At 59.2% G+C, this 12471-nt stretch overlaps 1 protein-coding gene across 1 annotated transcript; it reads right to left on the bottom strand.

Annotated features, from left to right (window-relative positions):
- Positions 1-5557: 5557 nt before the first annotated feature.
- Positions 5558-7965, bottom strand: EMD (emerin). Its single transcript, XM_055563004.1, has 6 exons — positions 7678-7965; positions 7472-7579; positions 7227-7304; positions 6917-7050; positions 6381-6427; positions 5558-6298 (listed from the first exon to the last, which is right to left on the bottom strand). Exons 1-6 carry the CDS (start codon positions 7757-7759, stop codon positions 5962-5964), a joined length of 786 nt encoding a protein of 261 aa, XP_055418979.1. The 5' UTR covers positions 7760-7965; the 3' UTR covers positions 5558-5961.
- Positions 7966-12471: the final 4506 nt, after the last annotated feature.

Here is a 12471-nt window from a genome sequence, read left to right as displayed (position 1 = left end):
GAGATGGAAGCCACAGTGTTTGTCTCATAACTCATCTCGAGGTGATGCTCCCTCACCTCTGCTGTGATTTTATGGATCACACTGGTCACCCCGTGGAGAAGAGAACGGTACCCATGTGGGCCTAGGTTCTTCATGTTCGTGCTGCGTGAGAAGGCTCCAAGGAGTGTCCCTGCCCCTGAGCCCGGGTGTGGGACTCCCAGGCTGCCCAGGCCCCTCAGGAATGTGTCCTTTGTGGAAGCAGGGGTGGCGGGTTGCAGCCCGGAACCGAGCCAGGCCAGGCGTGTGTTGTACAGGCAGAGAGTGGCTTTTCACCTTGAAATGGTTGCAGACCAAACACACGGAAAGCCAGAGAAACAGAGATCGTGTGATGATCCCAGCATGGCCCACAGAGCCCGCGGCATGTGCCCTCTGCCCTCCGCCCAGGAGTCTGCAGCCCGAAGGGCCATCCCAGCCAGTGGTTCAGCCCTGAGCACAGGCGCAGAAGCTTTCTCACCCTGGCAGCCTGTGCATGCCACGGCTGTGCAAGTGCACACTCAGGTCTGGGCCCCGTGCTCTCTGACCTCCGAGGTGTGCCCACCCTGTGGTCAGCCCTGCCTGCACCCCCTCCTTCCCAGGGGGCCCCCGTTGAGGGGGGTGAAGGCTGATGAGCCCCCTTTCTTCAATGGCTGTGCCCGGTAGCCCTGGGCTGGGCTGCTGCCAGCCTGGGGTGGCAGCTGAGTGTCCCTTTGGTCCCAGGAAGGCGCTCCCGCTGTGCCCATGGGGGACGTGCCTGCTGCCCCACCTCCTGTCTGGGACTGAGACAGGACTTCCCGGTGACACGCTTGGTGGCTCTGAATGTATCACGCAGCTTCTGTGGGTGGTGAGGGCTCCTCCTGTTGCCTCTTGCTTCTGGGCAGCGCTGGGGCCCTCGGTGACAGCTCCTGGCCCTGTCTGTGGCCACCACACTCTTCTCAAGCCTGACAACCATGGCCTCAGGAGAGTCGGGCTCTCTGTCTCCGTCCCAGGGCAGAAGCTGAGGCTGAGGCTGAGGCTGAGCTTGCAGGGCCTGTCCTTGGGGATCATGGCCATGACTCATGGGGACACCCCTCGGCCAGGATGTGGGGCCGCCACAGAGTCCCGGGGTCCCCTGGAGAGGCTCGAGCCCCCCTGCGGTCCCACACTCTTGGGCCCGCTGACTGTTCCCCTAAGTAGAGCCGCCTTGCAGCCCCTGAGCCCCGGGCACAAGGACCGACAAGGGGCCTCTGCCCTGCCGTCTTCTCCCTCAGGGCTGCCTTCCTCAAGTGTGTCCTCAGGCCCAGGGCTGCATGGGCACTGTCCTCCCTCTCCTGCTGCCCGGCCTCTGTGCCTCGTGGAGCTCCTGCAGGTACCTGCCTGGTGGACGGGCACAGACTGGGCAGCGACCCGGCCCCGCCCTACTGTCCGCCTGCCTTGGGCTTCACCCTTGTCCTCATCCTCCACCCACTGGGCATGATGGTGCCTGCCCTTTGGAGCTCAGGCGTCTGGAGCGGCCCAGCCTCTGCCGGTGCTGGGTCCGGGAGCAGTCCCCCTCATTCAGCCCTGCTCCCCAGGCTGTGGCCTCCCTGGGCTCATGGGGACCTTGCAGATGTCCGTGGTGAGTGGTGGAGCTGGCTGAGGCCAGCCTGACCTCTGAGCAGCACAGCGTGCCCCTTCTGGGTGCATAAGTCCTCCTGGGGGTGCCCATGGGCTGTGGAGGAGGCTGCTGTAGGTGGCGGGCCTTGTCCTCTGGGGACCTGTCCACAGCTGGGACGTGGAGCTGGATGATACACACAGACATGCAGATGCACACACACTCGAGTTCCTGGCGGCCAGTATCCATTACTCATGTTTGCTGACTGTGACTCGTCCACAGCTGGGACCTGGAGCTGGATCACACACACACACACACACACACACACACACACACACACACTCGAGTTCCTGGTGGCCAGCGTCCATCACTCCTCACGTTCACTGACCTTGACTTATCGGCTGCTCCCCCTTTGGCTCACTGCCTCCATCAGGGCTCCAGCGGGGTGCCTGTCAGTGCCCTGGCCCTGCGCCCTGGAGTGGGGTGTGGCTGCCCAGACCAGGGGCCGTGTGGGACCTCCAAGGGTCTCTAGAGCTCCGTCACTGTCATTGAAATGCCGAGGCTCTCTCTCTGTGTGTGGGTGGCCGTCCCATCCTGAGGGGCGCTGTGCCCCTCACTTCACCTAGGTCCGGCCCACCCTCCTGGGGGAGCAGGCACCAGGGACAGTGGGGTGCAGGGGTTCCCTGGGGCAGGGGGGCCGGCTGTGTTGTGGGAGTGGTCAGCTCCCCCGTCCCCCTGACTCAGAGCAGACAGGACCTGTAGGATGCGGGGGCTGCTCCCCACAGGGTGACCAGACACCCCCTCCCCAGGCTTAGTAGGGAAGAAGGGCCCTGGCGGGCGTCTGTGGCTGGACCCCTCCTCTGCTCCTGGGGACCAGGTCTCAGGCGGCTTGCCCCCAGCAGATGGGCTCCTGGTGCCATCTGCGTGTCTCCCTCTCCAGAAGCCCTCCAGAGGTGGCACCCTGTCTCACTCCCTCCTGCCCCTGCCTGGTCAAGGCTCTGGCCTGGTCTGGCCCGTGGCCTCTCCTTGGGGCTGTCCTCAGGGTCGTTCCCCCTGCAGGTTCCAGCTTCTCCCCTTGCCGCCCCATGGGCGTCATAACTGCCCAGGTGTGATGTGGCATCCAGGGAGGGGACAGGTCTCCTGGTTATGCTCTCCTCTGGGGCCATTCTCCCTTCGTGTCCCCCACCAAGCAGGCTTTGGGACACGGGATGGCAGGGAGGACTGTCTGCTCTTGGCAGGCTGGTCCAGGCAGCAGGCAGGAGAATCTGGGTGAGTCTGGGTAGGGGAGTGGTGCCCGGTGGGCTGGCAGAGGTGAGAAGGGGCTTTCTGGGAGGACCTCTCTACCTGGCTTTCCCCAGTGGTAGGGGACTTCTCTGAGTAGGACTTGATTTTTTTCACAGATTTCCTGCCTGCCCTGGGGAGGGGCTGGGGATAGTTTCCAGGGCATAGGTATGCTGAGCCTAAGGCCAAAGGCCAGCCCCAGGGGCAGTAACAGTGACACCCTCCTTTTCTTGAATCCCTTGGGGAGGTTCATCCTCGTGGACCCATGGGCTTGTACCCACTCTTGGATGGCTGCTTCTTCAGTGCTGGGACTAGCCCAGTAGAGTGGTCAAGGTGGGAGTGGTCCTAGATTGTGGAATGCTGTCTGCTACTTCCCCTAGACCAGGTGGCGAGGGGAGGGTGCGGCCGACATCAATGGTGGCATCAGGAGCTCCCCCTGCTTGCCATACCTCCTGGGCACTTCTCTCTCTGCTCCACCAGGGATGCTGCTCAGGCTGTCTGGCAGGGTCCCAAGCTACCAGCTCAGTTGCCTCATTCAGGGCCTCCTGAGCTCCTCCATGTCTGCCAACCACCACCACCATCCCCCGACTCCGCTCTGGTGGTACCTAAGATGGCAGGAGGTGCCCTGCACGCTAGGAAGCTGCTGCCCCCTGCTGTGCTCCCAGTACCACTGCAGCCCATGGTCCAGGCAGAGCCTGGAGGTTGGCCTCAGAGCCCTGGAAAGCCCTAGGTGGGGACTTGGAAGATTGAGGTCTCTTGGGGGTTCATGGAGCCCTCCAAAGCTTTGGGCTGGGGTGCCCAGAGCACTTGGAGGCATTCAGGCGCCCTTATGGGGGTCCAGGGCCTTGGAAGCAAGGCTAAGCCTGGTGGGAGTCTGGAGGGAGGTCCAGAGTCCTCAAGAGAGCTCTCTGGGAGGCAGGTATCTCAGAGCCCTGGGGCAGTGATTTTGAAGCAAGGCCCTCAGAAACCCTCCGTCTGGTGCATGGTGATCAATTGATATGGTCACCCATGGGAAATAAAAGGGGGAGACTATGTCACCTGGGAGGTGACTCCATCTTCCTTCAGACACGGCAGTGGTTGCCAAGTACATCTAGCCTTCCCCTCAGTCCTGCAGATGGAGGATCTGAAGCCTGGAGGGGACCATTTCATCCAGAGGCCATGCCATCTCTCTCCCCTTCCTCCCTGCAATCCTTCCTCTCCACCAGGACCTTGTGGGGCTCCTGCTGCACAGCCACCCCCAGGAGGAGCACTTGAGATCACTTGCCGAAATGAGATGTTGCGCCATGCCCCTGCAGAGTTCTGATGCCCTGACGATGGGACTCCTTGTTCACTCCCGTCCAGTTCACCGATTTGACCACCTGCCCCTGTGGTCACAGATCAGCAGGCCACACCTCCTGCCTATGCCCACTGCCCACCACAGAGCATCCGTGTCTCAGCTCTTGGTCTAGGATGGCATGAGACAGATGCTGGGGGCCCAGGGGTGTCCCAGCCACAGTGGACTGGGTGCCACAGGAGTCAGGTGGGAGTGCTTAGCAGCAAACGAGGGAGGCTGGGGCTCTGGGAGGGGTGAGAATATGAGAAGCCATTTCTTTTTGGTGTATTTGAAATGCACAAAAAAAAAGCCTGTTGCTTTTAAGAAAACACCCACCCCACCCCACCCCACAAAAGTACAGAGACTAGGATGCAGCAAAAAGAAATGTCCGGGAGCTTTGGTAGAAAAGTTCCAGTCCTGGCCCTGAGCAGAGCTTACCCAGCGGCCGTAGACAGCAGAGAGCCCCAAAGGCTCAGGAGCCCATGGTGCATGTGCAGGTGAGAGGGCAGGCCCTGCCAAGTCCTGCCACCTGTAGGAAGGAGCCCATCAGAGCTGAGGTGCCAGGGTCCCACCCAATGGTGGCCCAGCGGGTGCCTCTGCTTCCCTTTTGTGTGCTTGCTTCTCCAGACTTTACTGCCCTCTACAGGCAGTGCGGAGCCCAGACGCACAGTGTGCCATTCTACCCCAGGTTTCCTTAGCTCTTGATGTTAAGTGAGTGATGGTCGCTCAGTCGTGTCAGACTCTTAGCGACCCCATGGACTGTAGCCTGCCAGGCTCCTCTGTCCATGGGATTCTCCAGGCAAGAATACTGGAGTGGGTTACCATTTCTTTCTCCAACTCGATGTTAAAAATCACATGTAAACTGTGAAAATTGTGAAATGCCCACAGCAGAAAACCTTGTGGGTAATACCCAGGTGAAGAACTGGTTTACTGAAAGGGGATGAAACATTCCAGAGGACTGAAAGCCTTACCCTGTCATTAGACAACCAGCTTTCCAGCAGAAACAGCCCATCAAGCAGATGCCTCGTTTCCTTCCCATCACTCTGCCCTTGGACACCACGGTTGGTGTCTGCTGGTCCCATTTGAAACACCCAGAACTGACATGGTGCAAGCAGCCTCACCTGCGTTTCCCAGTGGGCTCTCTGTGTGACTATTTTTTATAAGCACTTACAAGAGCTTCTGATAACATGTCAGGGAGCGGGCACCAAAAGCAGAACATAAATGAATCTATGGGTAGCCTATGATCCCTATCTCAGGCTCAGAGGACGAAAGGATGAACTGACAAAGTTGGATGGCAATTCTGGAGACCCAAGGCCTGGAAACCTTTAGCAGGGGGCAGCCCAACCCCTCCCCACATTAAAGAGAAGAACCCACACATTAAAAATAAATGGTCTTTTATTGTGTCCACGAAAACAAACTCAGGGTGGCCTTTGGTTAATCCCCCCATGAGGTGACGACAAATAGGAGGCATGCAATGACCAAAACCATGTTCTCCTCTCCAGGAGAAGGGTCTTGCCCTCCTAGGCCCGAAGGGTGACAGGCAAGCAGGGCCAGGAGGATCCAGAGGCAGGCCCACCCAGGCCCACCATGCCGCAGAGGGCCCAGGCCTGCTGCCTCCTTGGCAGGACAGGGCAGGGGTCAGCAAACATTGCCCCTGTCCCGGTAACCCCAAGCTAGAACACACAGAAAAGCCCCAACCCCCCTCCCCCAACAAACACTGATAAGGCAGTCAGCCAGGGCTTCCAAGAGGAGCTGGCCTCCAAGGTACGAGGTCAGACCCTTAGGACTCTGCCCAGAAGGGGTTGCCATCCTCGGCCTGCATGAAGTAGTAAACAAAGAGCAGGAAGGCAGCAAAGACCAGGAACAGCAGCACCTGGCCCCAGAGTGGGACCTGGCGATCCTGGCCCAGGCCGGCAGCCCCAGGGGCCTGCTTTTCAGGCCGGATGGCTCTGCGGGTGAGCCACGAAGGGGCCGAAGATGAAGATGAGGACACACTCGAGGTGGAGGAGGATGTGGGATAATAGGACAGGCCCAGGGAGCTTCTGGAGATGTTGGAAATAGGGCGGTAGTGTGCGATGTTCTGGTAGGCACTGTCCTGGCCATACAGGAGGCGTTCCCTGAGGCAAAGAGTGCAGCAGGTAGACCAGGACGGCCTGAGCCCTGAATCAGCCCCAGCCCCTGGCTCGCCTTAATACTCACCGATCCTTGCCTTCCTCTTCCAAAGAGAAAAGATTGTCATCACGGACCTACAGAAGTGAATCAGAGTGAGGATACCTATTGGCACGGTTGATGTAGGTATACCCTACACAGTCATACCCTCAGTCCAAACTGCCCTTCCCAGCCTGTTCTGAACACTGCTTAAAGGCCTGGGCCCTGCCATCCTCCAGACCCCCTTCTTGGTCCTCAGCCTTATGTCTGCAGGGCCATGTCACTTGTCCCGGCTGCCTGAATCCTACTTTCTACCCCAGTATTCTCAAAAAAGAGCTCAAACCTAGATCCCAGACCAGAGCCAGGGCACGTCCTGGGCACATTAGTCAAAACAGTTCTGACAGCTCTCCCCCCACACCCCCCCCCCACCGCAAAGGCCCTGACCCGGCAGGTGTCTGCAGGCCCCGCCTCTCCCTGGAGGTTTCTGAGCCACCATTTGCGCCCAGTGGTCCCCTTGACTCATCCAAACCCCATGAGGACCCCCTTAGGTTGTACCCAAGTACAGGGTGCCCGACAACTCAGCTCACCTGGCGGTGAAAGGGGTCAGCATCTGAGAGTGAAGCTGAGGGCTGGCGGAAGCCCTTGGATGTGCCCATAGACTCAGGTTCCCCGTAAGTCCTGGTGGTCAAGTAACTCTCCTCATAGTAGTCATCATTATAGCCTTGGGAAGGGGGGGCAGCGGTAGCAGAAGGGGCAACGGTGTCCCCACCTGGCCCGATGGCCCTAATCTGAATCCCACTGGGAGGGGGGGCCTGCAGGACGCTTGGGGTTGAGGTCTCAGGTTCTGGCTGACACTGGAAGGAAGGTGTCAGACTGCCCACCCCACCCCTGCCTTACCCTTGCTCTGGTAAAGTAAGGCGTCCTCTTTCTTGGGCAGATCATACATATCCGAGTCCACGGACGACGAATCTAAGTCTGAATGGGGGAGGGGCTAGGACCATTGGCCCACAGGGGTCCCCTCCCGTTTCCCCCGCGCCCCTTCCAGCCACTGCCCTGGCCACACCCCCGCGACCCCTTCCTCAGCGTCCCCCAAACCGTGTCCCCAAGGGCGGCCAGGCGGGGCCCTGGGACGGGAGCCTCACCCGAGAACCGATAGGAGAAAGAGGATGCGGACGAGCTCGGGGGCGAGAGCCTCCGCCTCTGGGTCTCATACTCGAAGATTTTCTTTTCGTAGAGCTTGCGAGTGGAACCTGATCAGACGCGGGGCACAGGGCGGTCAGGGAGCGGGCCGGGAGGGGGCCGCGGGGCTAAGCGCGGGGAGCGGGCCCGCCCTCCGTCCACCGCGTACCGACGACGGGCCCGTGTGGGATGTTGTACTGGCGCAGCACGGCGGCTAGCTCGGAGTCCGACAGGGCTGCGTAGTCGTCCATGGCGGGCAGCGGGCGGCGGAGGCCTGGGGGAGGCCTGGGCCTTGCAACACCGGCCGAGAGACGACGGCCTCGGAGCGCGGCGGGGGCAACAGGAGTGCCTCGGGAGCGGCTACGCGCGCGTCACTCCCGCGTCACAGTCGCGGTCTCAGCGGGCAGCGCGCGCTGCGCGGAGCGGGGGCCGGGCCTCGCAGAGAGCTGCCAGCGCAGATTGGTGGAGCCTTGGGAACGGGCGGGGAGGGGCGGGGCTCGCGAGCCCAGAGACGTCACACGCTAGCGCATTTAGGGCTGGACCTCAGTGAGGGGCGGGGCCTGAGCGCGACGGGAACTAGCTTAGACCCGCCCCGGCTTGGGAGCGGGGCGGGGCCCGCGAGCCGCGACGTCACCCTCTCGGCTATTCGGGTCAGAAGGGTGGAGGGGCGGGGCCTGTGGCCGTGCAACCAGCAGAAACTGGCCAGGATGTGGGAGCTGGGCGGAGCTGCGCGCTGGGCGGCGTTCGCCCTCCCTGAGTCACGTGGACTCCGCTCGGACCCAACTGCCCCCTCTGCTCCGGCGCTTGGGGGTCCCTGGCCGCGCCCCAGCCAGGCGCATCGCCGGCAGCTGCGAGAAGGGGCCCGATCCGAAGGGGCAAGCCCTTGGAGAGCACGGGTCCAGACTAGGCGCTGCTGCGCGTGTGGGGCGCGCGCGCGCCACACTAAGGAAGCCTGTAGCCACCTGACCCTAAACCGCCCCCCAGACCCCCAGACCCCTTGCCCCAGCACGCCTTCCCACTCTGCGGGACCCTGGCCTTTGCCTGCCGGTTCCCACCGCCTCCCTCCCTCCCCCCTGCACCCCAGAGGAAATGGGGCACTGGGCCAGGAGGCCACCAGCGCTCCAGGAGCCAGCAGCCTTGGAAGGGGCCCGGGCATGCCAATGGACACTGGCACGGGGCGCCCTGTGATGCGATGCATGCAGAGATGGCGGGTGCCTGCCTTACCCACCGGCAGTCCACCCGAGGCGCGAGGGGCTTCCCCTCCATGGCTGGCATGGCCCCTGAGCCCAGCGTGACCCAGAAGGCTGCCAGAGGGACCTGCCCCGGGCTTCCGATAATGTGCTCTGAGCACCTGGGTCTCAGTGGGCTTCAGGGCCGTGGGAGCGCAGAGGGGGCCTCCCGGACAGGGGGGCCAGGGGACTGAGGGGGGCAAACCATGGAAGGCAGCGGGGGGCCTGTCACAGGGAGTTGGTGAGAGCCTTGGTCAGGAAAGACCATGAAAATTAGGAAGGAGATGACAGTCACGTTCTAACAAAGCCAGCCAATGGAATGAGGGGAAACTGAAGTGCCTCTCCCGGAACTGGGATGAAGGCTGGCAGACTTGCCCAGTTGGTGAGGATCACAACCTTGGTCTCAGCGAAAGTTCGTTCATGGGGTGGAGAGAAGATAGGGCCCTGGTTTAACCACATACGAAGCCCCTCCGCAAGGTTGCTGTTGGCCAGGTTTTAGAGATGAGGCTTTCTCCATCTCCCAAAATATTAGGGCCCTACATATGCATGGTCGGATGAGGGGCAGTGCCCCAGGCAGGGCAAGGGTCTTGCTGCTTATCTCCAAGCAGGGAGGGAGATGGCATTTGGGCTCTGGGCTCCTCAGAGCCAGCTTCACGGAATTTGGAGTTTGGGCCAGATCAGATTCCCCAGCACCTCTCCAAGCCTTCTTTTGCAGTGCTGGCCCCTGTCCCAGAGGCCGGCCTCCCCTTGCCAACCCCCGCCCCATACAGACCCAAGCCGTTTCCTTATGAGGTCAAGGAATTCTAAGTTTGCCTTCTCCTCTGGGAGCACCCCCTCCCCGGCACCTGCCTTGGCCCTCTGCCTTTTATTTCCCTCTCCCCCAGTTGCCCCACTATGAGGTCCCACCACAGATGGCACCACATGGCTGACCTGTGATAGTCTCCTGCACACGAGCCCACCTGGAACCCCACGCCAGCCCCACTGCAGGCAGACCTGTATCAAACCACCAGAAACCAGGCAAGCCCTTGACCATCAGAGCTGAGAGGCCCTTGGCACCGCCACCATCACACTGAGGAGGAATTAGGGGCCCAGAGAAGGAGGGGACTTATGCAGGGGCACCCAGTGCAGCAATTCATTCATGGATGTTCACCTAGCCAGTACCTAGCCCTTGGGGTCATAACCTGGACAGCGTTGCCCACTGGGGATTCTGAGTCAGCAGAGGAGCTGGTAGTGGAAATCTGGGGCCTTGAGGGGAGTCTTCCTGGGAAGAGTGGGCAGAGTTGCTGCTACTGCTACTGCTAAGTCACTTCAGTTGTGTCCGACTCTGTGTAATCCCATAGATGGCAGCCCACCAGGCTCCCCTGTCCCTGGGATTCTCCAGGGAAGAACACTGGAGTGGGTTGCCATTTCCTTCTCCAATGCATGAAAGTGAAAAGTGAAAGTGAAGTCGATCAGTCATGTCTGACCCTCAGCAACCCCATGAACTGCAGCCTACCAGGCTCCCCCGTCCCTGGGATTCTCCAGGCAAGAACACTGGAGTGGGTTGCCATTTCCTTCTCCAATGCATGAAAGTGAAAAGTGAAAGTGAAGTCGATCAGTCGTGTCCGACCCTCAGCGACCCCATGAACTGCAGCCTACCAGGCTCCTCCATCCATGGGATTTTCCAGGCAAGAGTACTGGAGTGGGGTGCCATTGCCTTCTCCTGGGCAGTTAAAAGGAGGCATTTCTCTGCAACTGTAGCTGGGGCAAAAAGGGCTTGGAAGCCACCGATTCCAAGTCAGTAACAAGAAGACAGTTTCTCCTTTAAGGACTGGGATTCTAAGCAATAGATTATGTAACTTGTGATCCTAGCAACATCAAAAAATTGTAAGGAAAAGTAATATCAACATGAATACATTTCTCAACAGGTCCAAGGAGACGATTATTCACTGAGTGATTAATGTTTTAAGATCAGAACCTAAGTCCTTTGGTACAATACAAAGCTTACTTTTTCCCTTCAAGGATGTTAAAGATCCTCTGGGTTTTGCCTGGCAGTCGAATGCTTTAAAACATGGCTCAGATGGTAACAAAAGTTGTAAGATGGTGACTAGTGTGAAAATGACCGTGTGGAAGGTTGTCACAATCAATATATAGCAGGGACTGGTTAGCCGACCAAAAGCCTCTCAGATGACACCTTGTGTTCCAGTTCTAGGACACGTCAGTCTGCCTTGGGACAGTCGGCATGGTAGCAGGAATGGAGCTGCTTCTAGTGCTTTTGTGGAATCTTCAACACAAGGTGGTGGTTTAGTTGCTAAGTCGTGTCCGACTCTTGTGACCCCATGGACTGTAGCCCACCAGGCTCCTCCGTCCATGGGATTTTCCAGGCAAGAATACTGGAGTGGATTGTCATTTCCTTCTCCATCAACACAAGGAGCAAAAGCCTTTGTTAAAATCTTTCACCAAGGAAGAGCTGGTGCTGTATAAACCTTCATTCCCCCCAGACCTGGAAAAGTAGAGACTCAGTTGCATGTGTCTCAGGGGTGTGGAGGGAGAGAGAGTAAAGAGAGGATTAAAACGGAGGTGGGGGGGGGGTCCTGAGATCCAGCCATGAAGCCATCACTTCCTTTCTGCTACCCCAGCTATTGCACCACTGATTCCCATTGCAATAACTCTGGCAAGTGGGTGTCCCTCCTTGAAGGATAGCCTTGGCCATGAGCTACCTTTTGGACCTAAACTCAGGCTGTTCATCTATCAAGGGAGGATAACCCACTGCCGTGAGAGGCGGAGGGGTGGATCCCACTAGATGGGGCGGGGAGAAACAGAGACTGAGGCCACTGCTAGGCGATCTCACCTGGGGTCAAGGTGGAGAGGTCATTGCCAACAAGGGCAGCAGTGGCTGCGGAGAGGCCTGGAGGGCAATCAGTGCCTTCCTGTTAGTGTGCAGCTGTAGATATCAAACCACCTTAGCAGATGACAGCACACTTCTCCCTTCCTCCCCCCTGTTCATTCCTGCTTCTCCCTTTTTGCCTCCCTCCCTCCCTTCTTTTTGGAGAAGGAAATGGCAACCCACTCCAGTGTTCTTGCCTGGAGAATCCCAGGGACGGTGGAGCCTGGTGGGCTGCCGTCTATGGGTCGCACAGAGTCGGACATGACTGAAGCGACTTAGCAGTAGCAGCAGCTCCCTTCTTTGCTATTTCTCCTTTAATGAAGTAGAAGAAAAGAAGAAAGATCAGAGTGCTTTTCAGGTGGTAAGGGACAGTCTCACTTGGTGGAACGTTTATTTCAGCCATTTGTGTCGATCTGCGTGTGTGCCTGCAAGTATTGGCTCAGGATGTAAGATGCAGTTCTTCTTGAGGGTTGTGGTCACAGTGAGAAGACACTGCTTTGTGTGGCTTTCCCCGAGGAAGTGACATTTGAGCTGAATATGAAGCTGTTAATACCAGGAAATGGGCACGCAGAAGAGGAAGAAGGAGCCTGGCAGTGCCAGGGTGTGGCTGTGCCCACCTAGTTCCCCAGACACTTGGCTCCTCGGCTGCACCCCACCGTCCATGCCCAGCCCTCAGGACTGCAGCTAACCGTTCTGCTGAGAATTCAGTCCGTTTCTGTTGCTTGCTTCCAGGCCAGGCCTGGCACTGGGCAGGGGCCAAACCCATGCCAGCCCGGGACGTTGGTTGGCTTGTCTTGGGGCTCAGGTCCCTGCCCCCGTGCAGACTTTCAGGTGGGAGGCGCTCAGTGCATACCTGCTAGGGCCTGTT

The sequence above is a fragment of the Bubalus kerabau genome, chromosome X, assembly GCF_029407905.1.
Source record: "Bubalus kerabau isolate K-KA32 ecotype Philippines breed swamp buffalo chromosome X, PCC_UOA_SB_1v2, whole genome shotgun sequence".
Lineage (NCBI taxonomy): Eukaryota > Metazoa > Chordata > Mammalia > Artiodactyla > Bovidae > Bubalus > Bubalus kerabau.
This window is presented reverse-complemented; position numbering and strand designations above follow the sequence as displayed.